This window comes from Suillus subaureus (genome assembly GCF_016647635.1).
Source record: "Suillus subaureus strain MN1 chromosome Unknown BJ212scaffold_5, whole genome shotgun sequence".
NCBI classification, from domain to species: Eukaryota; Fungi; Basidiomycota; class Agaricomycetes; order Boletales; family Suillaceae; genus Suillus; species Suillus subaureus.
In genome coordinates, this window is record NW_024538561.1 from 753,021 (window position 1) to 780,937 (window position 27,917).

The 27,917-nt window shown below is 48.0% G+C and overlaps 12 protein-coding genes across 12 annotated transcripts; 4 read left to right on the forward strand and 8 right to left on the reverse strand.

Annotated features, from left to right (window-relative positions):
- Positions 1 to 486: 486 nt before the first annotated feature.
- Positions 487 to 2,887, reverse strand: BJ212DRAFT_1329286 (HCO3 transporter family-domain-containing protein). Its single transcript, XM_041334691.1, has 8 exons — positions 2,578 to 2,887; positions 2,383 to 2,528; positions 2,180 to 2,314; positions 1,665 to 2,122; positions 1,192 to 1,616; positions 960 to 1,147; positions 787 to 908; positions 487 to 736 (listed from the first exon to the last, which is right to left on the reverse strand). Exons 1-8 carry the CDS (start codon positions 2,823 to 2,825, stop codon positions 698 to 700), a joined length of 1,761 nt encoding a protein of 586 aa, XP_041197031.1. The 5' UTR covers positions 2,826 to 2,887; the 3' UTR covers positions 487 to 697.
- Positions 2,888 to 5,050: 2,163 nt separating this feature from the next.
- Positions 5,051 to 6,594, forward strand: BJ212DRAFT_1329309 (alpha beta-hydrolase). Its single transcript, XM_041334692.1, has 5 exons — positions 5,051 to 5,213; positions 5,272 to 5,345; positions 5,409 to 5,975; positions 6,109 to 6,383; positions 6,445 to 6,594. Exons 1-5 carry the CDS (start codon positions 5,095 to 5,097, stop codon positions 6,505 to 6,507), a joined length of 1,098 nt encoding a protein of 365 aa, XP_041197032.1. The 5' UTR covers positions 5,051 to 5,094; the 3' UTR covers positions 6,508 to 6,594.
- Positions 6,595 to 7,280, reverse strand: BJ212DRAFT_1329311 (uncharacterized protein). The gene is made up of 3 exons (XM_041334693.1): positions 6,992 to 7,280; positions 6,805 to 6,882; positions 6,595 to 6,750 (listed from the first exon to the last, which is right to left on the reverse strand). Exons 1-3 carry the CDS (start codon positions 7,229 to 7,231, stop codon positions 6,661 to 6,663), a joined length of 408 nt encoding a protein of 135 aa, XP_041197033.1. The 5' UTR covers positions 7,232 to 7,280; the 3' UTR covers positions 6,595 to 6,660.
- Positions 7,281 to 7,828: 548 nt separating this feature from the next.
- BJ212DRAFT_1264066 (uncharacterized protein) lies at positions 7,829 to 8,466 on the reverse strand (the record flags this gene model as incomplete). The annotated part of the gene is made up of 3 exons (XM_041330398.1): positions 7,829 to 7,968; positions 8,006 to 8,152; positions 8,217 to 8,466. 3 exons carry the CDS (start codon positions 8,464 to 8,466, stop codon positions 7,829 to 7,831), a joined length of 537 nt encoding a protein of 178 aa, XP_041197034.1.
- Positions 8,467 to 12,074: 3,608 nt separating this feature from the next.
- BJ212DRAFT_817205 (uncharacterized protein) lies at positions 12,075 to 12,560 on the forward strand. Its single transcript, XM_041344132.1, has 2 exons — positions 12,075 to 12,175; positions 12,228 to 12,560. The coding sequence occupies exon 2, from the start codon at positions 12,233 to 12,235 to the stop codon at positions 12,485 to 12,487; it is 255 nt and encodes an 84-aa protein (XP_041197035.1). The 5' UTR covers positions 12,075 to 12,175; positions 12,228 to 12,232; the 3' UTR covers positions 12,488 to 12,560.
- A 425-nt stretch (positions 12,561 to 12,985) lies between these two features.
- Positions 12,986 to 13,537, reverse strand: BJ212DRAFT_1263798 (uncharacterized protein; the record flags this gene model as incomplete). Its single annotated transcript, XM_041330373.1, has 2 exons — positions 12,986 to 13,356; positions 13,417 to 13,537. The coding sequence occupies 2 exons, from the start codon at positions 13,535 to 13,537 to the stop codon at positions 12,986 to 12,988; spliced, it is 492 nt and encodes a 163-aa protein (XP_041197036.1).
- A 397-nt stretch (positions 13,538 to 13,934) lies between these two features.
- On the reverse strand, positions 13,935 to 15,178 carry BJ212DRAFT_817220 (uncharacterized protein). Its single transcript, XM_041344133.1, has 2 exons — positions 14,010 to 15,178; positions 13,935 to 13,962 (listed from the first exon to the last, which is right to left on the reverse strand). Exon 1 carries the CDS (start codon positions 15,049 to 15,051, stop codon positions 14,017 to 14,019), a length of 1,035 nt encoding a protein of 344 aa, XP_041197037.1. The 5' UTR covers positions 15,052 to 15,178; the 3' UTR covers positions 13,935 to 13,962; positions 14,010 to 14,016.
- A 1,856-nt stretch (positions 15,179 to 17,034) lies between these two features.
- Positions 17,035 to 19,435, reverse strand: BJ212DRAFT_817455 (uncharacterized protein). The gene is made up of 5 exons (XM_041344134.1): positions 19,351 to 19,435; positions 18,980 to 19,291; positions 17,595 to 18,922; positions 17,462 to 17,548; positions 17,035 to 17,353 (listed from the first exon to the last, which is right to left on the reverse strand). The coding sequence occupies exons 2-4, from the start codon at positions 19,271 to 19,273 to the stop codon at positions 17,521 to 17,523; spliced, it is 1,650 nt and encodes a 549-aa protein (XP_041197038.1). The 5' UTR covers positions 19,274 to 19,291; positions 19,351 to 19,435; the 3' UTR covers positions 17,035 to 17,353; positions 17,462 to 17,520.
- A 369-nt stretch (positions 19,436 to 19,804) lies between these two features.
- BJ212DRAFT_1425235 (uncharacterized protein) lies at positions 19,805 to 21,679 on the reverse strand (the record flags this gene model as incomplete). Its single annotated transcript, XM_041337652.1, has 3 exons — positions 19,805 to 20,725; positions 20,888 to 21,244; positions 21,614 to 21,679. The coding sequence occupies 3 exons, from the start codon at positions 21,677 to 21,679 to the stop codon at positions 20,018 to 20,020; spliced, it is 1,131 nt and encodes a 376-aa protein (XP_041197039.1). The 3' UTR covers positions 19,805 to 20,017.
- A 1,328-nt stretch (positions 21,680 to 23,007) lies between these two features.
- Positions 23,008 to 23,472, forward strand: BJ212DRAFT_1329365 (uncharacterized protein). Its single transcript, XM_041334694.1, has 3 exons — positions 23,008 to 23,114; positions 23,172 to 23,184; positions 23,240 to 23,472. Exons 1-3 carry the CDS (start codon positions 23,030 to 23,032, stop codon positions 23,295 to 23,297), a joined length of 156 nt encoding a protein of 51 aa, XP_041197040.1. The 5' UTR covers positions 23,008 to 23,029; the 3' UTR covers positions 23,298 to 23,472.
- On the forward strand, positions 23,262 to 24,715 carry BJ212DRAFT_1329368 (uncharacterized protein). The gene is made up of 8 exons (XM_041334695.1): positions 23,262 to 23,284; positions 23,333 to 23,472; positions 23,526 to 23,611; positions 23,672 to 23,791; positions 23,846 to 23,856; positions 23,916 to 23,970; positions 24,024 to 24,085; positions 24,143 to 24,715. The coding sequence occupies exons 2-8, from the start codon at positions 23,397 to 23,399 to the stop codon at positions 24,333 to 24,335; spliced, it is 603 nt and encodes a 200-aa protein (XP_041197041.1). The 5' UTR covers positions 23,262 to 23,284; positions 23,333 to 23,396; the 3' UTR covers positions 24,336 to 24,715.
- Positions 24,716 to 24,989: 274 nt separating this feature from the next.
- On the reverse strand, positions 24,990 to 27,865 carry BJ212DRAFT_817589 (major facilitator superfamily domain-containing protein). The gene is made up of 12 exons (XM_041344136.1): positions 27,695 to 27,865; positions 27,327 to 27,613; positions 27,091 to 27,271; positions 26,965 to 27,031; positions 26,778 to 26,911; positions 26,619 to 26,725; positions 26,004 to 26,572; positions 25,832 to 25,945; positions 25,688 to 25,779; positions 25,497 to 25,630; positions 25,317 to 25,449; positions 24,990 to 25,259 (listed from the first exon to the last, which is right to left on the reverse strand). Exons 2-12 carry the CDS (start codon positions 27,446 to 27,448, stop codon positions 25,206 to 25,208), a joined length of 1,707 nt encoding a protein of 568 aa, XP_041197042.1. The 5' UTR covers positions 27,449 to 27,613; positions 27,695 to 27,865; the 3' UTR covers positions 24,990 to 25,205.
- Between the last annotated feature and the right edge of the window lie 52 nt (positions 27,866 to 27,917).

A 27,917-nucleotide genomic window follows, 5' to 3' on the forward strand; every position in this document is an offset into this window, starting at 1 on the left:
CGACAGTAGGACCCAGGAAATCCTTACTTACTGCAGTCAAGTATAGCCACAGTGTTCTGACGGCTTCAAGTCACATGTCTCAAGAAGAAGGATCGTGGGTTTTGCCCTCAAGGCCAACGCTCCCTAAGCCCATCGGTGATTCGGAACAGACCGGATCGCATGGTACCCAAAGCAATCGTGTATAGCAACCATATTGATCTGCTGACCGGGTATGTTTAGTATGTATCGAGAGCGGAACAATTTGCAAGCACACCAGCATGAGCATCCTGGAGCACCCTCGTCAATCCGTTTATGGTAACTGTACAGACATGAAGATATCAGATCTGAAGGGTCACCTCGCTCCTTTGGCCATGGAGACAGGTGGAGACGTATTTAGATAACGTTTGCATCTCGAGCACAGTACGGTATAATCAGTCTGACCATGGCACGAGATCACACCTTGAAGAATGTATGCGAGCTTCTCGACTATGCGCACTCCCCCTAGATGCATTCACAATGCCTTAACCGGCACGAAACGAAGATTCATCTTATACGTACATCTAGACTGTACAACGAACGCACGCAGTACGCACTGTCTACAAACGTAGAGCAATATTACCTTGACTACAATAAACGGGAATTCGTTGGAGAACAATATAGTACTTCAGCATCAAACACGAGAGCAATGGACAGCTAGAGAATGAGCAGTTGAGAACGGTCAAGCGGCGTGTAGAGATCCGCCAACAGATTCCATCGTCTGCATCAAGCACATGAGCTTTCGAGCGAGCGTAAGAGCGACGAACTCACAAATGGAGAAGCTGTGGGACCATCGAGGATAGAAAGTTCTTCTTGTGTGAAGGGGAGCTGCGGAATCACGTAGGTTCGAAGAGGAACAAGAAGTAAAATTATGACCGGGAAGCCGATAGCAACTGCTCCGAAATTAAAGCAAAATCGCAACCTATAGATGACAAACGATTTACCAATGGTCTGAGTAACCGCGAATGTCGCTCCGAAGGCCACAAGTTGGACAGCCACAAACATCAATAGCCGGGATTTCCTCACTTTGTGCAGTGGGTCATCAGGTGAGGTGAGGGTCTTGTCGCGTATGAGGTACAGGAGTTTGATAGTGATTCCGTTACCCTTGAGCGCATCCGCGCCCATGAACCAGCTACGCCATAATCAGCGGAATCAAATGACAGTGGATAATCTTACAACAGGCCAGCCAGCACGCCTCTTGGGACGAGACCCAGTATATGCAAAAACGGACCGGTAAGTAGCACAAGGCACAGTGAACCTTGGGCGAGATTGGAAACTCGTTGTTCAACAACGGCGATAGGGGCTTCTCGCCGACTGACGGAATAGTCAAATGACTCTTCCATTTTTATAACTGCACCGTTGGAAGCATGGTCAGATTGCGAGGATGGTCTGGTGATCTGCTCTTCATCTATATTTTTCTGGGGAGGTTTTCCCATAACGAGCAAGGAGGCGGTGTGAATAGGTGCTTGAGGTATAAGTCCGTTGGGTGCTGGCACCCCAATGAGTCCTGCCATGAATGTTGTGATACCGAGAAGGAAGAAGTCGTAATGGAAACCGGGTGGCTTCCGCAAAGGAAACTGCGAACCCTGAGCAATCAGGGACTGTCAAGGAATGAGCCTGGATGTCCGCATGCGAGTAGTGGGACATACCGAGACATTGTGATCAAAGAAAAACAGGATCCAAAGAATTATTCCAAAGGGAAGCGCGATGCCGACCCATTTCCCATCTAGCTCCCAGAATTTGACAAGCCACGCTCTTCCATTGGCAGCCTGGAACGCACCGCCTACTGGTAACGTAGTAGGATTAGAAGCACCAAAACGGCCCCAGTATGCCATGCCTGAAGCCGCAATAAGGGAGATGGGCATTCCATAATCCGAGAAGAAACGACGGATATGACGATGGAATAACGTGGTCTCCGAAAGGCGTTGGAACAAGAATGACGTTACGAGCATCAGGAGGGCAAGGATGATACCCACCAAAGCACCTTCGAAATCCCCACTGAATTGTCGAGCGATCACTTGTACTCCGTATTGGAGATACACCCAGGAAACATAGAAGCCAAAGGTGTCGCAAGAGAACAGAGTGACATATTTCAGAAAATTACACCCTTGAGAGCCAAAATCAACTTTGAATTCGAAGTCGTTGAAGAGGAAAGGTTACCCACAATTCAAAATGGCCGTTACCCAATGGATGATTGCAGCCCAAAGGTAAACCCAACCCACAAAATGCAGATAATTTGGTGCATCGGGATACTTGTTGATGATGTCATATATCGTCTTGTTAAAAACTGTGACCGGTCCTAAATAGTCAATTATGAATAGTCCAGTCTCTGACAGGACATTGTCACATCGTGACAGACGCGCATACCAGTGACGCCCGCGATTGTAAGCGGCTGCGCGCCGAATACGGAAAACACAAACGCAGCCATGAAGGAGGATATAAGGACCTCAGCAACTGTGTATTGCTGGGTCGTCTCTATTAAGTCTAGCGAAAATGCTATGCCAGGTAGAACACTACGCCCCATCTGTGAGAGCGGAACATGCGTAGAGTTCACTGACATACTTTGCAAAGAAAATGAGGGCAGTCGCAGGAATGACTCGATAATTCCATGCATCTGTCCAGTCACTGAAATACCAAGGAGTGCGAGCGCGGACGTCTGATATGATGCCCGCCCCGAGTTTACGAAGGACAGAAGGAGTTTGACGAGTTGTAGCAGCATTTTGTAAGAGGGTACTCGATCCAGGTGACTCTTTTGCTTGTTCTTCCATAGGCCGAACTTTTATGGGCATTTGGTTTCTGTACAAAGTCATAGGGATCAGAGACAGAAACAGGAAAGGCTGGACGTTGAAGTCAGGGAAATTATAAATTTACATGTAATAAGACACAAGTACTAAGTACTTAGTCGAAGTCCTAAATGGAACAAAAAATTTCAAATCAGGGTGAAGATTACATTCCACTACATGCTACGTGGGACGGCGACAGATCTGCGGTTAACTAAATGGGACACGGACATTATAGTGTAGGAAGGTCTTGGCTGTAGTCGACTCTCACCTTATCCAGTCTCCTAATAGTACTTCTCCAACCCTAGCACGTATGTGCGGTCATTACAACAGGAATTCGTCATCGAGATCAAACAGGATCTCAGATGGTCGAAACGTGATCTCAGATGCCCTACTTCTTAATAGGGCTACCTCCTGGTTGGACTCATCTGCGCGGAAAGAACCGCTCGCCGATCCAAATTCGCGTTTCTTTGGCTGAATCTTCCGGAGGATGAGTTCAACAGCCCATGAGGTCCATCACTCGCGCGTCAGGGTTCCGACAAGGCATTCCGGAAAGGCTGCGAACGGACTGACTTCGAGGCCTTCTGGGATATTTACGACCGCCAAGTGGAGAATACTGTCACGACAAGCCAAAGTTACTGCGGTGCGGGAGAAATCAGGCGTGAACCTTGCAGCAAGCGGAACAACGGCAAGACGTCTCCTCGAAGATAGTGATAAATATTGTCAACGTTATACGGCACAACGAGATGTGTTGCATTCTACATTCCAAGCTGAAGTGTCAACACGAAGATCACGTACCCGATTGTCAAGCACGATTCGCTCTACGAGCCATCCATAGTACTGTCGAGCGAGCATAAATGGTTCCCTCTGTTGAGGATTTATCAATCCCCGCAGGCTCTGCAGCATTCTCGAGCTTTTAATCGAGTAACATCATTCCAAGCATACTCATCTGGATTGCTGTCGTGAATGTGTTGCAATTCCCGTTTGACCATTTGTACACTTCCGAGTCCATGCCCGACAATTACCACTGTCCGTAGGTAAATCAGACATTTTTGTCTAGGAGCACAAATTCAAAAAAGTACTTTGCATTTTCCTGCATTCGATAATCTCTCGGCCGAGCAATTGGCTTCGATGGAAATGTCGGGATAAATTCATCCTCGGGAGCCAACGGATTAGTATGAGATGCAGCGTGTGTCGCGCGTGCAACAAATTTACAGACGTAATCTGGTGATCGTACCGAGACCTGGACCAGCTGTGCCTCTCTTGACCCTCCCGTAAAGATGAAATACCAGTGGATCGTAGGAATGCCTGCAGCTGTATCAAACCGCTGATCCGAAGAAGTGGTCCATGAGCACGATGCTACTTGTTTACGGTGTTTGCTTGCCCAACCTAGCAGAGACCAGCGCAGATCACTCGAAAGAGCTATCTAATGAATCCAGAAGGGGTAATTGTGAGAGAAATCAATGGTGTGACTGGTGTGGTCGTAGAAGAGAACATGAAAACTGACCCATAGCCAGAATACGTAGATAGTAATATGTGGACCATGAGGGGACGGAGAAGCTCGCACAGGAGAATAATGACCGCAGTCCGCGTGCACGCAATCCTATGTAGGTTGCAACGACGCATTACAAAGTAGTCATCGTGCGACGGACGGGGGCAGGGTCGGGTTGCAAGAGTTTGTAACCTGTGCTAGCTGGTTCGTTGATGTCCCTGAATGTTTCCACGATTGAATATGAGTGTGTGCAGATTTTAGGGTGGGGACAGTTTTGCAACATCTTGGAAATAAATTTCTGTAGTCGTGACGCTGCATTGTGCAGTTCATGCTCCATACTTCCTCACCGAAGGGTATTTTAGATATTGCATAGCTTCCCCTGCAACCTGCAATTCGTTTCCAATGGCGGAGAGACTGACTAAAAATTACCGTGGAGGAGAAAGAAAATGTACTGTTCAAGGTTTCGAGGGCATTAATATTGGGCTGTGAGTGTGCATGGGCACAAATGCCAGTCCAACTGCCAAAAGTTCCGTTGAGGAGTGCATGAACCGAGGAGTGGATCATCCTCGGCGAGTACTAGATGTTTGCACAGAAGATGGTGGAGAGAAGCAACGCACAAGGGTAGAAGTAGAAACACAAAGAATACTTCCGACAGATGAGTAGGCTTGGACCACAACATTAAAGCTTATGGTTATCTGAGCTCCGCACGAATGAATTTGGTTTATGGACAGGGTTTAGACGAGTATTAGGTAATAAATAAGTTCTCGACCAAACTTGCGTCGCAGTACCAGTAGTGGTTGAATCTTTATGTCTATCCAACCAGACAACGATGGTTTGTTTGCAAGGCTTAGAAGGGGTTTTGCGGTCCTCGGGTTTCTCTACCTTGGGGCAGTCATCCTTCTAGCAGTGCCCTGGTTCCAGTCCCAGTAAGTCCAATCATTCATCCTTTACAACTGCGCATGTAGAACTCGAGACGTAATTAAGCATTCTGTACATGAACGCCTTGAAGCTACCTTGGAACGCACATTTTGATGCACCGGAAAGGCATGGTCTTGCACGTACGTTTTACTCCATCACGTCCACTTCTTTCGAACTCATTAGATTGATTGTGGATACGTTAGCTGGGAAAACGGCAAACATCAAGATTCAGACCGCAGACAATCACACCCTCGGCGCATGGTTCATTCTCTCAGATACCATATATCATAATTTGTCCTTTCCACCGCCTCCATATGCTGCAGAATTGCACATCTCAGAGGCCGTGGCACAGCGTCCAACTGTACTCTTTTTCCACGGCAATGCTGCCACGCGGGCTCTAAGCATGCGCGTTCGCCTATATTCAGGGTTTACCTCGCGCCTGAACGCAAATGTCCTAGCAATAGATTATCGTGGATTCGGGGATAGTCCAGGTACACCTACAGAGGACGGTTTGTCACTAGATGCAAGAGCTGCATGGGATTGGCTGATCGCGCAAGGTGCTTCACCGCAGGATATCCTTATAGTTGGTCACAGTTTGGGAACTGCAGTGGCGTCCAGGCTTTCTGTCGACCTCTCTGAAGACGGTGTCAAGTTCAAAGGGACCGTCCTTATGTCTCCTTTCTCCTCGCTCTATACCCTGATAGATACCTATAACATTTTCGGTGTATTTCCTGTCATGTTACCCATTAACATGATACCTCGAGCGGCTGGTAAGTCTGGTAAACATCACCAAACGCCGACATAGCCTGACTTTGTACGTCTCAAAGGTATCTATAAGAGTTTTCTCGTTCACAAGTTTGACACTTTGTCGGTGATATCGGTATGTAAATGTCCTGTTCCTAGGTAACACCTCACCAATTTGCGTCCAGAAACTCAAAGTACCAATATTGTTACTGCACGCGGAGGATGACTGGGATATCTCACACACCCACTCCGACGCTCTATTTGATGCTCTCCTGGAATCATATCTCCCTCCTGTCTATTCGCCGCCAGCAAGCCAAGAGTCGTGGTCAACACAACAGTGGAACGAGTACCATGCTCAACTGGTCACGCGAAGGGAAACACGAGAATCCTTAGTGACCCGTACCGTCATCCCCGACTTTGGGTTAATGGATCAGGTTCGATGGTTTTGGGGAACGAATTACCCTGCTCAAAACTTCCACTGGTTCTCACAACGAGGTTGGTACTCTTGAAGGTGTTCAAGAAGTGATACGCGTTACGTTCTTCACGCCTGAGGCCTGAAGACTTGCGTTGATAATGATGGGAGTTTGATGGTAGCGTGTTTGTATTATACGAGCTGGATAATTATACAAAATCGATGAAACCATTTGACTAGACTTGCTGTCCCATCAGCTCTAGCCACACCAGCTTGGGGATCATACAACCAACTTGGTGTTACGATATGCAAACCTGAACTACTGTTTTTGCCCGGCTCGCTGCGCGCTCAGCATCCAGTGCTAGATGTAGGTCGGGATCTAATTCCTCCTGATGATGCGTGGTCAAAACTGAGGAATTTGAGTGTGTATAAGTCATACTTGCCTGTATATACGATGACCGCCTGGACAACTGATGTACAACTGGCTCCATCACCCCAGTAGGCAGGTCGTCTCTTACAGACTGATCACTACTTCCGTGACTCCTGTGTACTTGTGCGCCCGCTTTCGTTTGATATCCTCTGCCCAGGCTATTAGATGATTAAGAATCAGAGCCATCCTGAATTGCCTACCTGTAGAAGTACATCTCCAGCCGCCAAATCTACGCCGCGAGATCTCTCTAGCTCCAGTGCTTCCGCACGCCGTCGAGGAGTCGAACGAGGCAACTCGGTGAGTGCAACGTCCTTTGTTCGTTTGGGATGCGGAGGAACAATTGGGGTATTTAGAAGAAGAGTGACGGTATCAGAGATCGAGGAAAGAACTGATTTTGGCATTGGTGGAATGATGGGATACAGATCTAGGGTCGTGTTCATAAAAATCTGATACTGCGGCTCGAAGCCAAGTGTTTCATGTTGAAGTAGAACTCATTGAACAACGGCCCGGGAGTCAAATTGGTGTTCAGTCTGGCAAGACTCGGGTCCAGATGACATCACCAAGTAAGGTTTAATTATTGCTTTCCCTACATCTCGTGCATCCTCAAAAACCATACTTTGTCTAGCACAAATCTTGAAGGTACTTAAGAAAAAACCAAATTATAATTAATGCCCCATGAGCTTGAATGAATGCCATCTAACAATGAGATAATTTTGAGGCTGCGACAAAGGCTTTTTTGTGACGTTCGCGGCATGATGCGGCCCGCGAAATCGGCCGATGTGGTGGTAACCAATAGTATTGATGTATCTCTCGCTAAATGCGTGGTAGACCCAGTTCCAGATATATCATATCAGATACTACGGGACGTAAAGATTAATCAATCTACAACGAGAAGATTGTTTTTTTTTCAACCAGCCAGGCCCTTTATGGCAGAACTGGGTGCAGCGACGAATTCTTCAAGTTCTGCCAACTGTACTACCTTTCGGGCTGTGTGCGCGAAAGACCAGGTGTGAACAAGAGAGAGGAGGGCTCTAGCCTCAAGTTCCGGCAACTAATACCCCAAAAACGATGCCAACGACGGCCCCGAGGGCAAATGCCACGGCAGCAATGGAATTGCGTGCCACCGGGAAGAAACCCCGTAGGAGAGCTGCCTGGGTCATGAAGTAGCGTACGAGGCCTACAATTTATGAGGATGTATGAGGCACCAGTACAACTGTAGGACTCGCCATAAACTAGGATGAACAAACCCAAAAGCACCACCGTGGCGCCAAGTGGTCGAGCAAAACGCTGTGGGTCAATTCTTCCTTGATCATGGATATGTGCGTTTGTAGAACTGGAAAGCGTGAACAGTTGTACGAGGGCTGTTAATTCGCCTCTACTTGTAAGTGATTGTCATGGACAGAGATACACAAGTCACAGTCTCACCTACTCCAGCACTTGCGCATGCGAGACTGGTGCGAACGTAGGCAAGATAGGTTCGCTCTGACGCAAGATGATCACGAGCAACATTACCCTTATTCTCGAGCACTAGACTCAGTGTCAGGGGAGCAGTGACCTCGTTGATAACTTCCCGGAATTTGCGAGGTGAAGATTGTTTGCAGGTTATCTGGCTCGAGATGTGCGCCTGAGAGCCGGCTGACGGAACCGGCTCGCTCGCGTTAACAGAGTTGAGCATAGATTCCAGGATAGAGCCAGACCGTTGAATAGGCGTATCCGAGTCTTCCAACAAAGTTCGCGTACGAGCACTATCATCTGATGAAATTTGCTGTCCCATTATATGGTAAATGAAGTATCGATTTGGCACCTTCCCCGTAACCGCAATCACAGGATCTTTTTGATGAGGTAAAAACGTACGGAGGCGAGTGCTTCGTGTCACAAGACAGGGAATTGAGTGGGCGTTGATCGCAAAGAAGGCATAATATGCTGTAATGTGGGGACTAATTTATTAGGTCAACCGAGATCATTTGCAAGTCGGGTACAGCACTACTCTTATCTCCTTCGTTTACATGCAAGTACTAGCCATCTAGTGAAATAGTTGACCACCAGTGGCTCCTGCTACCCTTGGTCGATTTACCGTTATGATCCGATGTCCGACAATTTGAATTTGACAGGTGGCAACCCCAGACCCTACTGAAGCCAGACCTTGAAGTGTGACTATAGACGATCAAGAAGAAAGGTTCCTCCTAGAATATCTCGCGGTCCGCGAACTTTGCTCCATAGGAGTGACGGAAATGAAACCAGTCTGTTTGAATTGTAGGACTTAGAAACTGGAGCAAACTTGATTCCTTTAGAAGCTTCAGCATGTGACATTGTAAGTGGTTTGAAACAATATTTAATAGGGCGGTTCATCTAAGGGGGGAGTCAGTATATGGTACCAGGTTTGCCAAAAATGCGATCAAGGCAAGTGGTTGTCCGCAGGTTATGTGGTCGTTGAAGTAGCTACTCAAGAGCCTGAAGACATATCAGCTGTAGTCTTGATGTAGCCATTTTGACGCGGTCTAAGGAAATGCACAATTTTCACTCATTGCTAGATAACATCACAACAACAACACATATTTGTATCGGATCTACTTGAGTGTTTACCTTAGGTCTCTGCACATTGGACCCAACAAGAATTTTATTTATTTTGTTGCGAGCTTGTTGCAGTGGCAGCAGCGGAAGTTGAGATGAAAACACAATAGAAATGCACAATTTCGTCGCACTATATCACGCGCGGCACCTCGGCCAACACACAATAGCATCCAAAGTCCGACACCGCTCAAAGCGAATGAGTTCCAACATTGCCACCGACTCTGCCAAATACAACAAAGCAGAGACTCAACCAAGCCGACAGTGTGATTTCCTGATTTAGTATGACTGTCACGCTGCACTCATAAATAGTGAATAGCACGCTGTGATGCTGTTCTATTGACATAGAAACACCTGGAGTAGATTTAGAATGGTGTATTTTATATATGTTGAAGTTTCTATGTTAATAGGCCAATGAGATCTGAGTGGATCTTGATTTTAGTGTCCAAAAATTACTCATTTTGGGTAGACTTGCACAATGTTTCATCTCAGGAAGGCTCCACAGCATCGATTTAAATTTAAATTTGGTAGGCATATTGAGCATATGCCTAATACCTGTTCTTCAGCTGTTCTAAATGAAATCCATGTGGAGTTGTGAGTTCTGAAGTGCATTGTGCATTACCTATTGATTGTGCATTACAGATCAGGGTGATAGTATGTTCTCCCACATCAAGTTGCACAGGTTCATGACCATTCTTTCATTTTACTCACCATAAGCACACATACTACTAGCCATATCAGCTAATGGCTGTTTTCTTGGCACTGACAAGCCCTGATGTGCACCACTCATGTGCCAGTGTTCTACACTAGAGACTCATACTACTAGCTACATCAGGCAATGTCTATTTTCTTTTCCTCCCTCTCTGGACCCTCTTCGAAGCATGTTGAATGTTGGCTGGTGCACATTCTTCAGCTGGTAGCAAAGGAGCTACAACATCAGACAGCTTGTCTGCAGACATGGCATCAGAGTTATTGTTGAATAAGGGGCCATGCTGTTAATCACACCAGTTGGAGACCTATTGAACAGAGCAGGACCCAGGTAATATTTTCCTTGCTTCAAGTTCACTCTCACTGTAATCTCTTCCCAGAACCCACTCATTAGGAATGTTGAGAACTTGAGATACACATTCCACTGCCTGTGATATTGACCAGCATCTAAACCATACTGCTGGTGAACTCAACTATCAGCATCACAGGAATCCCAAGTTACAAAGTGACGAGGTTAGGGGATCTCGCAATGAGAGTCAGGGAGCAGACGGAGAAAGGAGCTATAAGAGAATGTATTGTCTCAGTCTTGGTAAAAGGACTCAGTACATGTGTAGGTACCTATAGGAGAAGTGTATTCTAAGAACATTGTTAACTCGTAAACGAAGGAACGGATAATGTAAGGCTCACATCTCAGTCTCGGTAAAAAAACTGAGATGTTCATACTGCGGGGATGTTCTTTTAACATACGGGTAGAATAGGAAGAGCAATGCCAAGGATATTGGTTTGAAACTTAGTGAAGGACGAAGCTTGGCCGAGCGACGCTTGACTACGTTCGTACCTGGTCTGACATCACCGATACAACATCTCCTCCTGGTCCTTCGCTTCGTCAAACTCCAACAGGGGATCCGTCACATAAAACTCGCTCATCCAAAGTTCGTCAGCAATGGGTCTTAGAAGTGGCCTCCATGTTCACGCGAACAAGATCACGGAGCAGGCGGCTAGAGTATTGAGCAGAGAATTTGACGTCAAGCTGAAAATGACACTTTGGATGGGGTTGACGCGGTATTTGCCAGTGCATTGATCCACCTGGGTTTGATGCGGCACGAAGGTTTGACGCAGCGGTGACGAGGCAGTGACGCAGCATGGATGAGGTTTGATGCGCCGTGATGCGGTACAATTTGCTCGACGGGCCTGTGACGCGGCATGCAAGCCGGTCTTGGCGCGGCATAGGTAAGTGTGGAGGTTTACATTAGTACGGAGCTGCGAAGGGGGAGAATTTATCGTGGTATGAGTGGTGCTTGACACAGCCTGACTGAAGCTTGACATGGCATGGCTAGGGTTTGACGTGGTAGACTGGTGGTACAGAGTACAGAGCTGCACCAGACTTGGGCCGAGGCTTGATACAGTGAGAGAATACTTCACACTGCTATCTGAAAACAAACATTAGATCAATGATTATGTAAACCGATTAGAGGTAATACTTGAATGCAAACACAAGATGCACACCGTGACAACATTCCCAAGTAGTACGCACACGGAGGACAAGCACTGTAAAATTGGTGAGAGGTGAATGCAACACTCCACGGCCTGTGCGTAGATGGACATTCAAATATTCATATGTTGATCATTAGTGAAGCCTATGAGGATTCAAAGTGTTTGGAATTCATTTCAAGCGACCTAAATGGTGTTTGGGTATCCTGGCCTTTGTGACGGTGCCGCGTAAAGGCGTGTCACGACCGCAGCAGGACCGTGTCAATTCCATCTGGTACGACGTAGCAGCTGGCCAGGGCTCCCTTGGCGTCATCCCGGCTGCTTGAATGAAATACCCTGCATAAACGTTTCGTCTAGTTCCTGGTAGCGACATGTCTGTTGTCTCTGACGCGGTTCTGCCGTGTATACTTACCTTTAGGCAGAACTAGATCTGCCGCACAGTGCTATGATATAAATTGAATGTAGCAAATCCTAAACTCTCAAAGACAATCGCCTCATCTAAGTGAGTAACCCTTTGACTTGGGCAACTTGAACATCATATCTATTTCATATTCAGCTTTAGACGTGCCACTATCAGCGCCTTTGCGTACATCACACAGCCAGTGACTCACCATACGGTGGGTAGTTTCTCGGCACTGACGGTCATCACTGACACGCGTAGGGCACTAGACGCCATGAAGTTCCAGTTCACCTACTACCTCACCATCCTCGCCGCCTTCGCCGGGGTGAATGCAGATCTTGCTGATATATGCCAACATGTTTGCGCTAATCAGGTTTCTGAGTGCCCGGCGACAGGAGGCTGGGGACTCGTTCGGGACAACAGCCTAGGCTGCTACACCTGCGGCACTGCTGATAATAACGCTGCTTGCGGGGCAGGTACAGGCCCTCGTCTGGGACAGCAGCCTAAGATGCTACACCTGCTGCCCTAACTAGTAGTTGGACTCGGAGTGGCCATCGAGTTTGCACAGATGACGTGTTTTATCTTTATCTAGTTACCTATCAAAGCACTCGATAGCTTGGGCCTTGCTCCATGTGCACGCTTCAAATATTCACCTACTTGTGTCTGGGTGATTATCACACACGTGTGCAAAAATTAGTCGGTGCGTAAACAGCAAACTTGGAATTGGGAGAACACGTTATAGTTGAGGCTGAACCTAAAATCTTCGTTGATATTATATACCGTAGATCCGACATGTTTGTTTTCTCGGGTTCCCTGTTTAAACCTAGTTTGGTCTCACTTCGACGACGTGTCTGGGACCTGCGGAAACTCGACACTTCCTTATGCGCAATAATACTAATTGAGACCGAGTTGCGGAGATTAAAGCAAGTCGATGTCGACCCGACAACACAATACCAAATGTTCATGTTCGCGTCGCAGCGAGTACAGGGCAGACTCGGAGACAGCAGAACGTGCGTAACAATATGTATTATATTTCATACTCGCAGCAAGTCATTGTCTGCGCTGTCAAAGATTGATGACGATTACTCTCCCCTAAGGTCAGACTCTGCGGCAACAAATCTACGCTCACTCGCACCATCCAACTTCTTGAAACCATTCCCTGCCAGCCCCTGACCGAACTGATCGTCCCCTGCCCATGCCGCTTCCGCCCTGGTTGACCATCATGTCTCAACTCTTTGCTCGACATCCCCTGGCCAGGATGGCCAAGACCGTCGTGGACATCAGCTGAGGTAGCTCCAACTAGCGTATCTGAAGCCCGAGTCACAAGAGGTGTATTAGCCGATGCGTCCTCGTCAACATAAGTATCAAGGGTAACAGGCGCTGCGCGTGGCTGCTGACCTGAAACATTTATGCGTTCGTCAGCAGTTTGGAGAGTGTAACAATATTATTATTACAAACCTTCAGGTCTGCCGTCAATGATGCCTTGGTTCACTTGCGCCGCAGGATCAGTATAGTCTGTGTTGCGCAAGTTACTATTTCCCGAGAGAGTGTGTCTTTGCGAGGTTTGTGTGTTTGACATGGTTGGGTAACTTATAATGGTGGGAGAAGATATTCTTGACAGAAACGTTTGTGAATATTCCTGCTAAGCAGCCTCCTAGCCTTTTATTTGTTTTCGTGATTGGCTCCGGTGAAGTTTGTGGTCTCGGAAGTTTGAGTTCGATGAGGTCATGATACAACGATGAGATCATAGGGGCCATTGTTTCGTGCAGTCTCAGGGGTTATAACAATGATAGCACGTACGCAGGTTTACATAATAATTCAATCGACATGCATTCGTGTCCACATACGAGGAAAACACCATCATACTAGTTCAGTATGCCAGTGCGATGTCTCCACCATGAAAGTTGAGTGGTTCCTTCGAATATACAGAATTACGTGGTAGTCATCTTGTACAACGTAAAAGAAAATTCTCAACACAACCCGCTGGTATATCATTGCCCTACACTATGATATGTGAGAAGCGTGACTGCATGAGTGTGAAGCGCACTCACCACTGTTCTACTCTAGTTGCTCTATTCTCTGCCGAGCGATAAAACTCTCGACCTCTTTCCATCTATTTGTCTCTTCGAACCATTCATTCTGATCGGAAAGATCATCGTAATCAATATCTATGGGACGCGCACGATCGATGTGGGTCAAACTGGGACACATCCCAGCTAGCAGGTTACCAATGGCCTCGACATTGTCGCATTCCGCATACCCAACATCTAGGTCAGTGATTTTCTCCCTGGTGATGCCAGTGTATTGGTTATCGACGTGGACGAGTGAGTCATGGGGGAACGAGGTGTCTAGGTTGACCCCTAGGGAGCGCAGATTTGGGCAGCGTTCAAGGATGCCCGCAAGCCCACCAAATGTCACCCCCAAGCGGGTAACTCCCCAGTCCCAGCCAGTAGCAAGGTAAAGACATTCCACTTGCGGCCAAGCGGAAACGAGGTCTAGAACTTCGTCGTCGCTGATAGAAACATGCATTGAACTGAGATTGAGATTGGTGAGCTCTTTAAAGGCTCGGATCTTTCGGAAAGCAGAAGGAGGCAGTTCGAAAAGAGAGTGATCGTCAAAATCGGTGGGGCGATTCACCCAAACACGCAACGATTTTGAAATATTGGGCTGGAAGTGCTCAGTAAGGGAGGACAGTAGATGGTTGAGATCATCTGCGTTTGGAGATGAGTCGATATATAGCTCCGCGCTCTTCGCAGAGATTTGCAAGGGAGATAAAAAAGCGAGAAGGAGTTCGGTACTTGGAGCAGTTATGCTGAACTTGTCCAACGAAAACATGACGCTCAACGTCGATGCTGGGTCCTTGTCTAGGCTGTAACCTTCTGGAATGAGCATCTTCAACTCCCTCAGCTTCTTCAGGGATGCAAGATGTTGCAATGCCTGCACATTCACTGCTCCTGTCTCCAATATCTCCAAATCATCCCAGCAGGTGACGGAATCAGAAAGCATGGCGCATGCACTAGCAGTCGGCATCGAACAACGAAATTCTTTGATCTTAGGACAAGCCTTGCCCAGGCCTGCGACGATATCGACCATTGCTGAAGGCCAAAGCTCCGAATGAATGACCAGTCGGGTGAGGGTAGTGGAAATGCAGCGCTGCAAGCAAGGCAGAAGCGCATCGCGCTTGTCGTACCAGTACAGCTCGCGGAGCAGAGGAAACGGCGAGGACGGCAATGCGGGAGAGTTCAGCAGAGCAAGCGCAGCGCTATCATGCAGCTTGCGAGATTTCTGGTCATCATATCTTTCGAAAGTGAGCGAGCGCACGCGACACGCATACTTTTGAAAAGTAGCCTAATCATCCTCGACCAGGGGCCGGAGAAGCCGCTAAAATCGATATACCATGAACTAGGTTCAAAAGAGAAGAACACCAAACTGACCGCACTGTATCCGATATTCAAAATGGTGCGACCTCCCCTAGTAAATTTTACGGGTTGAGAACGAGCGTCCTGGGGCAGGTACATGATAAGTATGTCTGGCGTTTGTATGTGCGCCCATAGGGCGTCCAGCGCCAGCTCTCGGAAAGCTCGACACGTCAACGCCAGGTGATACAGAGTGGCAAATGATGATTGAACACCGCTCTCTGTGACCTGTATCAGTTCTGTGAATATGGCTATCAAAATTTCTGGGAGCCATAGGCAGGCATGCATTGGTACTAATCACGACTGGACATCGTGCGGGTTCTCATCAGTCTTCCAGCGGGGCAGCGTGCCTGGTACAATCTGCTACTCACCGGACTTGGCCAGAAATTGTCGTAATAGAGTAAGCGTCAAAAGGCAAGGTATTGAGTCGTGGTCATTCGAGGTAGATATTGATTGGAGTCTCGGAGAATCTGAATGCGTGGCCTACTGTTCGTTAGGCAGCTTGAGGATCTGTGAGACGCCTGTGATCGCGGCGAGAAGCTAAGACTTCCGAAGTCTGCACTAGTGGGAAAGTTCAGATACTCGGATTAATTCAAATCAATTCGCGAACGCGCCAAGACACCTCTTTTCAAATAGTTTGTGAATCATATGGCATCTATTTGTTGAAGATGATGATCGAAGTGTTTCGGATTCCGTAATTGACTAAAATTGACTGCGATCGGAGGGATTGGCCTAGGCCTTGGACGAACTCCGAAGTAGAGCAGACCTCGCGATTCACTGGCTAAGTACCAACTAGTGTTGTTGTCGAGGTGAGTTCAAATCGAGTTAAACTCGACTCGCTTCGAAAATGACCAAATTCGTTTCAACTCGAACCTACCGAGCTGAATCGAGTTGTAATTCGTCGGACTCGCGAGTTAGAATCGAGTTGATGTAGTTCACTTCCATACATCGTAATCCCCTGTGATTGGAACCATCCGCACGCTCGGTATCACAGCGGGAGCTCACCAATTCAACAGCGATTGCTTCTCGGTCTTTGTCTGCTGGATAAGGGCGCATGAACAGCCTCAATGTAACCGTTCGGCTCTCAGCATCCACTACTAGTACCAGCACTATTCCTCCGACTACCACCATCATCGTCTCTGAACCAATGGTGCACTCGCCGGCACCGGAAACCACAGAGGAACGCATCCGCAAGGAACTCAAACAGGACAGGAAAAATGCTGAGTGCGAGTTTTCTCGTTATGAAGATGCAAGTCTACTACTCGAAACGGCCGAGCGCACAACAGATATAGTTCGTTTCTGGGAGGTATGCCATACAATTCCTTCATTAAAGCACACATTCCCGCTTCTATTTCGCGTCGCTATGGATGTCCTACCTGCTCAAGCTTCGTTTGTGCCTTCCGAGCGTATATTTTCATCCAGCAAAGAGACCTGCACTCTATGGCGCAGTAACCTATCTCTGACCACACTCGAAGCACTTCAAGTTCTGAAGTTCGTCTACAAGCAAGACCGCCTCGATTTTACAGCGGACCTGGTGGCTAACAGGCAAGACGACGCAATATGTGGACCTGTAATCCTAAGAGCAGTTGACGAGCTGATGGTTACTGGGGATCTTCGAGAGCTCGATCAATTGCTCGCGAATGCAAGGGAAATTGATTGTAATTAGTTCTGTCTGCTTTTTGTGTAGCTACTTGCAAATAATCGTCATTGGTGGTACGAGTGTCACTGGCTTCTCATTGGCTGGACTATCGGTCCGTATCACTCCCGAACTCGTTACCAACTCGCGAGTCAAACGAGGCACAATTCGTTACAACTCGTAAGTGCCGAGTTGTGTTGCTGCAATTTCCCACCTCGATTCGATTCGATTCGCCTCGGCGGCAACACTAGTACATTCTCAAGCGGATCCAGTGCGGTCGTGGTCGTTCTCAAAGTTAACGTCATGCAGCCGGCTTAGGTACGCTGAAAGCTGCTCAAGGAGGCTTGCGACGCAGACACGCCCAATTGGTCATGATTGTATGAAAGAGAATATAAGAGTTTATGTGAAGGAGTGACATTTGCATCAAAGTCCAATAAGTTCGGTTACATACCTTGCTGAATATCAGTGTACATGATCACTAGCAGTCGTCAGCAGCACCAATTCTTTACATCATACACCACTGGTATATAATCCTACACTGGGAGATATGAAGGCACGACTATGTGACTATAAAGCGCACTCACCATTGCTCACCTCTCTTCTGAGCGATGAAACCTTCGACCTCTCTCCATCTTTCACCCCTTTCTGACCATTCATCATGAATGGAAGGATTGTCGGAATCAACATTAAAGCTCGCACGAGAGATGTGAATCAAGTTGGGACACATCCCAGCTAGAAAATTACCAATGGCCTCAACATCGTCGCATTCCGCAGACCCAACATTTAGCTTAGTGACTTTCTCTCGGGTGATGCCAATGTATCGATGATCAACGTAGGCAGGTGAGTCGTGGAGAGCTGAGGTATCTAGGTTGACCCCTATGGAGCGTAGATCTGGACAGCGCTCGAGGATACCCGCAAGCCCGTGAAACGTCACTTTCAAGTGGGCAACTCCCCAGTCCCAGGCCGTGTCAAGGTAAAGATGTTCTATCTTTGGCCAAGCGGAAACAAGGTCTAGAACTTCGCCATCGGTGATAGAGACATGCATCGAACTGAGATCGAGATTGGTGAGCTTTGTGAAGCCCCGAATATTTCGAAAAGCGGAAGCAGTCAGCTCGAAAAGGGCGTGATTGGTAGGGTCGGTGGGGTGATCCACCTCAACATTCAACGATTCTAAAACGTTGGGATTGAAGTGCTCTGTGAGGGAGGAGAGTAGTCGGTCGAGATAAAACACGTCTGAAGCTTTATCGACGGTCAAATGCCCACTCCTGGCGGAAATTTGCAAGGGCACCAAAAAAGCGAGAAGCAGCTCAGGACTTGCAGCAGTTATGCTGAACTTGTCCAACGAAAACATGACGCTGAACGTCGATGTGGGGTCCAGGTCCAGGCTGTAATCTTCTGGCACGAGGATCTTCAGCTCCCTCAGCTTCTTCAGCGATGCAAGATGTTGCAATGCCTGCACATTCACCGCTCCCGTCTCCAAGATCTCCAAATCATCCCAGCAGGTGACGAAATCAGAAAGCATGGCGCATGCACTAGCAGTCGGCATCGAACAACGAAATTCTTTGATCTTAGGACAAGCCTTGCCCAGGCCTGCGACGAGATCGACCATTGCTGATGGCCAAAGCTCCGAATGAATGACCAATCGTGTGAGGGTGGTGGAAATGCAGCGCTGCAGGCAAGGCAGAAGCACATCGCGCTTGTCGTACCAGTACAGCTCGCGAAGGAGAGGAAACGGCGGGGGCGACGAAGCAGAAGGGCCCAGGAGAGCAAGTGCAGCACTATCGTGCAACCCGTGATCTCTCATCATGCTGTAGGACTCGACGTTATATTCTTCGAAAGTGAGCGAGCGCACGCGACGCGCATACATTCGAAAGGTAGTCCAATCATCATCAGTCAAGGGTCTGAGAAGTCTCTGAAATCGACAAACAATAAATGAATTGCATTCAAAAGAAGAAAAGGCTTGACTCACCACCCTGAATGCTGCAGCGATTCTGGAAGGCGTGCATTCGAACTGATCGAAGCTCTCCAGGGTCAATTCTCGTATGGGTTGAGAGCGAGCGTCCTGAGGCAGGCACAGGACAAGCACGTCCGGCGTTAGTATGTGTGCCCATAGGATGTCCAGTGCCGGCCCTCGGAAAGCTCGACATGTCACCGCCAGGTGGTATAGAGTAGTATATGATGGCCGTACGACGCTATTCGTGACCTGTGTCACTTCCTCAAAAATCATTCTCAGAATCTCTGAAATCTGCAGGCAGGCGTGCATTGCGGGCGCTAATCACAGCTAAACATTGGGTGATTATTAACTAGTCTTCCAGTGGAGCAGCACGTCTGGTATCTCACTGAGGACTCCATCAAGAATGATGTTGAGATAACGAGTATCAGGAGACAAGGTTTTGAGGGTGACTTCACTCGTGGTCTTGAAGAATCTGAACGCGCAGCCTACTATGGACTAGGCAACTTGAGGACGCATGCGATCACGAGAAGCTAAGACACAAGCTAAAGTCAACTCACAAACGCCCCAGGTACAATGACCTTTATATTATAAGTAGAAGGCTTGAAGCCTTGGCAATGCTTTCTTGTGAGTCATACGTTGAAGGGGATCGAATGTTTCAGATTGCCTGACCGCCTGTGCTTTGGATACTGGACAGACAGGACTGTCCGAAAACCCGAAGTAGTGGCCTTGCCTCGAAGTGTGCTAGGACCGTCACAACAAAATTGGAAAGCAAAGCCACTGCAGACCTCGCGACTTACTGGCCAAGTAAACGCACCCCGCACAGATACAATAGAAGGAAAGAAAACAGTCCGATTTCCCCCGGAGTTTTCCCTGATTTGGACATAAATTTGGGTACGCTGTCAGAAAGAGGCTCACAACGCGGATACGCCCATTGAATTATTTTCAAATGTTTGATCCCGCTAGTCCTAATCACACATGGGAGAGCTTCAGGTTTATGTGAAAGAGTGACATTTGCATCAAAGTCCAATAAATAGCGCCTACAACTTCCCAAGCCTAGTATTGCACAGCCCTTCTCCTATTCGCGCGCACCTTGTCCTGATGCGTGAAGCCCCTCCTCGCATTATGCTTCCCCGGGTGGTACTTGCCGTCGTCGAACTTGGGATCGGGATGGTACTGACCGTCGTTCAACTTCGAATCAGGGTGGTACATGCCGTCGTCCGAACGTTTGCCTCTGGTAGTACCGACGTGATATTTGCCGTCGTCGAACTTGGGATCTGGATGGTAGCTGCCGTTGTCAAACTTCGAATCAGGGTGGTACATGCCGTCGTCCGCACGTTTGCCTCCGGTAGTACCGACGTGATACTTGCCGTCATCGAACTTGGGATCGGGATGGTATTGACCGTTGTCAAACTTCGAATCAGGGTGGTACATGCCGTCGTCTGAACGTTTGCCTCCAGTGGTGCCGACATGGTACTTGCCGTCGTCGAACTTGGGATCGGGATGGTATTGACCGTTGTCAAACTTCGAATCAGGGTGGTACATGCCGTCGTCTGAACGTTTGCCTCCGGTGGTACCGACGTGATACTTGCCGTCGTCGAACTTGGGATTGGGATGGTAGCTATCGTCATCAAACTTCGAATCAGGGTGGTAATGGCCATCGTCCGAGCGTTTGCCGGCGCCGGTTACGGTGCGCATTGCAGTTCCAGTGGGGTCGGCCGCCGCCGTAGTAGTGGTTCCAGACGTGGCGGTGGGAGTGGCAGTCTCCGTTGCAGACGTGGAGGAGGCTGCTGTCGTTGGAGAATTCGTCGTCGCGGGGGCAGTGGAGCCTGTTTGGGATGTCGGGGTCGCTGTTCCGGTGCCGGGTACTATATTGAGTACAACACCCAACACAGACGTGACTGGGTCGGGAAGCGCAAGGGGGACGACAGCGGCGTTGTGGTACTGGCCATCGTCATAGGCTGTATTGGGATGGTACTGGCCATCATCGTAAGATGTATTGGGATGGTACAATCCGTCGTCATACGTCTGGGTGGGGCTGGGAGTAGGGGTGGGAGAAGACGTATCCGTTGCGGTAGGGGTGTACTGACCATTGTTGTATGTGGGGTTGGGGTGGTACTGGCCGTCATCGTACGAAGGGTTCGGGTGGTACTGACCATCGTCGTACCTCTTGCCCATGCCTTGAGAGGGAGTTGCTGTAGCAGCAGCGCTATTGGACTGCGTCTGTGAGGTCAAGTCAGCGAAAGATGAGTGCTCGTCAGGTGCGGCGACGTACTGAGTTGGCTTGACTCTGACTAGGCTGGACTTGGGCATTCTTATCCACGATAACGTCGTGTTGCACGCTGGGGGTGTTCTGTACGCCGGGTGTAATCTGCACCATCAATTTAGAAACTTGACAGTGTCAGTATAGTTTGGACGACAAACTGGATCTTGTCCCTGAGCCTGTTCATGGGACTGCGAACTCGGGTGTTGTTCGATGACATATACGGGGTGTTCGTTGGTGACAGCGACAGCCCTAGAAGTGTGGTTGGCGTGAGTCTCATTGGAGCTTGGAGTAGACCCGATGATGATTGCGGTGTGGTTGGCGTGAGTGCCGTTAGGACCCGGAGTAGGATTGACCACGCCTACGCTGAGAGACACGTATGGACTAACAGGAGTAGCGGACGCGAGGAAACAAAAGGTGAGGAGGGCGGCGAAGCGAGGAGCTAGTTGAACCATGATGCTGAATAGTATGTGAATATAGAAAATAAAGAGCGTATTGTAATCTCTGATAGCGATGTGAGGGAAAGAGGGAAGAGGGAACACTGGCGTCCATCCTGGCTGACGAGCGCTATTTATCATGTTTCGACGACGCGGCGGGGGACCAATCACAGGTCAGGAAAAAGGACATCGTATGTGGTCGACGTCATCGGTGACTTCCAAAGGAGGAACTGTCAGCCGGTTGGCGCACTGAACATATTCTGGACACGTTAAAGTTGAAAACCACAGACCTATAAATTGCCAAAACCTATAGTGAGCGCGCCATGCATTGATGGTGGAGTCTAGATCTATAGTCTTCGAAGTCGGGAATGGTAGGTGTTTCAATCCAAGTCCCGATTCTTGTCTGCTCAAAGTGCTTTTTACCCGGCGACAAATTCGGTCCCAACAAGCCTGGCCTAGATTAGTAATTCCGATGCTACCACGAAACACCAGCCGCGCGACTTTCCCAACCAGACCTCTGCCTTTTCATAATGCCCACTACATTGTGTGACATAAATATTAATGTTGAGGTGCTATGCCACGCTCACGGGTAACCATGACCCAGTACTGAAGAACTTACTCTGTGACGTTCAGATAACTACTAAACGTTCCACGCCGCTCGCGCTTATCAGATTTCTCGTTCAGACTACGCTATCAAAAACTCGATGGAGCTCATCACGAGGTAACCAGCTTTGCAGGTACCTCTCCATTTGTCAGTAAAGTGGCAATGTATATTCATAATCCATCACATTTTACGCAGCTGATAATCTCTAAGAATCAATCCACATCATTCCTCCATCCTTATTATCATGTCAATTCAGGATCTGAACGTGGTAAGTATAGCTGAATTTCTGTCTTTGCTTATTACGCAAGTTTACAATAGGTGATGCGAACACCCTGCTATTAATATTGTACTGGTCTGCCGAGATGGCGTCTCCATAACTCGTCACAGGCCGCCCCTCACATGGTCCCGCTATTACCGCCATGCTGATATTTCTCCGAACTCGTCTGGATATCAAATAAAGAGGCGGATCCGGGTGACCATTGGCTGCGCATACCTGTCTCAGTTCGGTAATCATTACAGCTTGTATGTAAACCATACACTGGGACCTCATTAGTATCATTTTTCAAGCAAGCCATATGCTACTTGTGCCCAATTCAGATGCGTCAGTCGTAGCGCTGGTATACCGATGTGCTCGCTGTTGCCAAAGCATGTGCACACTAATGCGGCCGTGCCTAACCATCCCAGTCTTTCCTGGAGGATGCTACCACCACACTTGAAAGTATAAATAGGCTTGGTATTTGCCATTTCCTCACACATTTTCGACCATGTTGACCTCCGCCAGACTCGCAATTGTAGCACTCTTCGTCCCCATCGTTCTCGCCGGAAAGCGTGGCCTATGCTGGACCTACTGTGAGTTTCATCTCAAATTACAAGTGCAGGCACATTTTGCTCACCATGACCGAACAGTCGATGGAACACTGTACATAGGTTCATACTTCATGCTCCATTAGGTTCACTGACTCGTCTCTTTCCAGCGATCCTGGTGTTTTCAATAACGGAGATGGAGAAGTTGTTGCAATGTATGCTAGATAAATACTCGCATTCGCAGTCTCGCTAACAGTAAACAGCTACGATTATGAGACATACGCTCCGCCTTCCACCAATGGAAACGGTGGCCTCGGATTCATCGGCATGCAGCGCTGCACCGACTGCTCATCCAGTCCTATCGCAGATCTGGCATCACGTCAAGCAGCACAAGGCTGGGCTAGTTCGTTACCACTCGTTAGTGGATAGACATTAGCTTGACCCGTTTTATTACAGCCGTATTTACGCTGAACGAACCTGATATCAACGGTATCACCCCAAGCGAGGCCGCTTCTTGGTACATTCAATACGTCAACCCACTGGTAAGGTCTTACTGCATCAAATTTTACTCAAGACTATGGCATATTTATCCGTGCTTTTAGGCGATCAAGAAGGCCCTCCCTGCTGTTACCAACAGCGTAACGTCTGGAGAGGGTCTTAGCTGGGTCTCTCAAATGATCAGCGCTTGTGCAGGACAGTGCTACTTCGACTACATCAACTTGGTGCGTAATTGTATGCGATCCCGTTCTGTTTGACGTTAACTTTATATTTTCCAGCACTGGTATGGGTACGTAACAAGAGCTTGTTTGGTGTATCTCCTCAACTTACTCGAATTTCGAAATGCAGAACAAGCTTTGCGGATTTCCAGAGCTACGTACAATCGGCCAATAGTCAATTCCCCGTAAGTCTCCTTTGCGCGTGTGGTATCTATATCTCACAACACCAAACACCCAGGATTATCAACTCGTCATCACGGAGTTTGCTCTCCAGAACCCTGCAGATGGTCAAGCAGATCAGTAAGCTACGATGCAGTACCTCTTTTATCACCATTCATGCTCTTATGTATCGTGTAGGGTGACCTTCTTCCAACAGGCGTTCGCTTTCCTTGATGAGGCGTCATACGTTCAACTTTACTTCCCCTTCGTAGCAACTTCGCCAACGCTCCTCCAAACGAACAACCCTGATGGCGCTGCTCTTATCGGAACCGGATCGTGCCTCTACAACGACGACGGGACTCCGTCCGCAGTTGGAGACCTCATGTACTAATTTTCTTCCATTACCTCATCGTGTGCATGTGCATGCTTTGGTGAAAGATGCAGACCACAATACATGAAAGTTTCCGCTTGCTTCTGTACAATATTTATCGGTTTATTGGTTCTTAAACTTATTCCTTGTTAAATGATACATCACGACTTCTGGCATGATCGGCGTTTTATCATTTCAGCCACACACAATCCAATAGCACCACACTAGCAGGAGTCGCATTCATGATTCATCTTTGCTTCTAAATATATACCGACCAACGCAGAAGCAGGCCGGGCTGGTGCTTCCAGTTGGGGCCCACCTTATGGGTATATTCAATATGCAATTAACCAATTGACCAGGTTAATCTTAGAAGTTAAGACGTCGATCGATTATGATTCACCTTTATCAATATTGAGTTCGCGAGCTTTGGGAGTAGGCAGGTCTAGTAGTGGCTTCCAGGAAGTTTGACATTATTGGACCAAGCCCAACCCGAGGATAAGCACGTTCAATTTCAATACTGTGTGGGCAATCTAAGCCATAAAACTGACTCGTCAACTTGAACGCTAATAACTTGAACACGGACTCGGATCCATCGCTGGCAGTTACTGTATTAATGAATTTGATGATAGTCAACTCCGCGACACCCCAGTCAGTGATCACACTTCTGGAAAGAAATTGATGCACATATAAATTGACGGCGAATAAGCCTTGATTCTATACCAGTGAAGCAGTTAATTCTGTTAATATAGTATCGTCTATCGTCATCTATGGTACATCGGAACCTCGGAAGTCATGATGATCGTCTACTTGCCATCCAGCTTCTGCCTCTCCCGCTCAGCACTGGCTTCTCTCCACTTCCTGCCTTTGTACAACACCAGTAAGATAAAACAATTAGCAATGACCAGCAGCCCCGCCCAGAGCGTATACAAACCACCGTCGCCAATACTATCCTAAACCAAACTCAGATCCGATGTTCCGCAAGCTATCATGACGTCGACTCACCTGTAGAGGAACAGCAACCTCAGCAGCAACAAAAGCAGACAGACCGCGGAAAGAACTGTTGGTCGCTACTGCCGTTGATGAGCGACCAGTGTTTGCATCGACGATGTATGCCAGGGTGCTTGTGTAGATCCATCTATCCCGGATGAGAGCGAAAGACAGTGTGAAACGAAAGAAACATACATGGATAAAAATCCTGCGAGGAAAAGCATTACACATATCGCAGCGACATTGACCCGTTCTTGGCACACCCAAGCATATCCAATCACAGAAAGAGGTAACCACACCATGGCGACTTTCGTACTCTCGAGGCGCATCTGCATGAATTCGCGTCAAACATGGAGACAGATGCTGAGCTGAAGATAGTGAGTCACCTCTGGAAAGCTGCTCCCTCCGTTCGCTGCCTTTAGCCGAGCAAGTGTCCTATCGGACCAACGTCCACCCAATATGCTACCGGTTACACTACCTGGAATAAATGCGTCAGGTAGGCGCTCGTAGGTTGCTTGTAATTCGCTTACCAACACCATAGGCAAGCAAGACGAGGCCAGTCTTCAAAGCATCGTAATTATAATGCATCGACAATGTCCTTGCGCATGTATACGTAATGCTAAAGCTAAATGCAAAAAGCAAACCTAAAAGAGGGCATAAACTTTCTTTGAACAACTTCAGCAAGAATTACTGAGAGCACACCTGATGGTATTAAGATGGCAAAGTTGTTCTTGCGGCTGATAATCAATAGGTATGGAGGGAAAGGGTTGACATCAGCCATGGACAACTTTACTTCTCTGATGGCTGATGCTGGTATGACTGTCGGCTGTCCTTCGATGCCCTTTGAACTCGTCTGCGCCCCAAGGTCCTTCGAATTCATCTGCGCTTCAATGTCCTTCGGATTCGTCTGCTCTTCATCGTTCACTTGTGATTCCTTCTCCGAAATCTTTCGTGGCTCGTCCTTTGCTTCTGACGACTGTTGCTCTCGGATCCTCCTCTTCAATACATTCTGGTATGTCGTACTTCTTTCCTTCCGGAATGTGTCCTTAAACAAGAAAAGGAATGCCGAAAATATTACACCTCCCCAGATGACTAGGAACCAGAAAATCGCCCGCCAACCGAGGCCCTGTGCGAGTGCACCACCGATAATTGGCCCCAATGAAGGACCGAGGAGAGGTGCAGAATAGTAGACACCCATCATTGTTCCTCGTTGATGTGGTTCGTATATGTCGGCCAGAGTGGCAGCTCCGATAGCGATAACCGCGCTTGACCTACTCCATGTGAGCAAGGGACTAAGGGATTGAGGGACTGTCCTACCCTGCGCCTTGCAGAATACGCATACCGATCACCAAACCTATGGTCCTGGATACTGCCACGATTGCAGATCCAAGTGTAAACAGTGCTACGGAGAGAAGGTACACCATCTGAGCTCGGCGATATTAATAAATAAAACCCTCAAGACACAGAAATCCAAACCTTGCGGCCCTTAATCTCGCTAATTGCGCTCCAAACGACAGGGAAATTGCCTTGAATGAGAATGAAAAGAGACAAACTCAGGCTGATATCTCCGCTGGTGGTGTGTAGCTGCTGCTCAATCTGAGCATTAGCGGCTATCCCCTGGCTGTTCAGCCGATATTGCAATGACATTAAGGAAACAATTCACGGTTTTGTATATTCGCGCACAAACCCGCGATCATCGATGCTCCAGATATGATGAACAATACAACGTTCTGTATGATAGATATGTTTCATCAGCCTCCAGTTACAAAATCAAGATGAAAGGACGCGCCTTCTTCGCGTTCGACCATATTCGAGGATCATCTTCAACCAGGGCATGTTCTATATCAAGCTTGATAGGTTCTTTTGACGATTCTGCACTGGAAACATGCGTTTGGGCGTCTGTACCCTGGAATTCCACACTCTGGACCTCCGTAGGCGACAAAGTCGTACTCTGACTTTCTGCCATGGGCGTAAAATGTTGTCAGATGCGGGAGCTAAAGCTTGAGATTGTATGAGAGTACATATTTTATAGATGGTTCAGCAATGAAGCGGGTGACGAAAGCGCACATGGTTTTGCTGGTGCCGATGATCAAAATATCCTCACCTATAGTGACGTGCGTCGGACAACATAGCCGATCGAGTGACATGCCTATAGAACTTTGGCTTCGTTCCGGCTATCAGACAGCCGCTGCGAGGAAGGCCCCTGAACGACCAACTTAAGTTACCGAGGGCTACATTCAGGATCGTAATCGTCCAGAATGTCTGCTTGCCACGGAATATCGGGTGCCCGGCTAATAGGAGGTGAAGTCGAACTAATAATAGGAAGAGCAAACCATCCAAGTCATCATGGAGTCAATCCTGTTATCTGTCCATACATTCTGTTATCAACTTACTAAGTGTGCACCAGTCTCACGAACATATTATGACCTTTGTAATATGCTCCAAGAGGGAGATTTATCAGTCGGAACGAGTCGCGAGTGTATTCCTTCGTCTATAAATGTCTGGCTAGGAAGAGCTTGAAACGACTTCGGCCCTAGTCGGATTCCAGTGTGAGTCAGCAACGGTCATTACGGCTTAGAGTGTGGATGAGAATATTGGCCAGGATACTTGTAATGG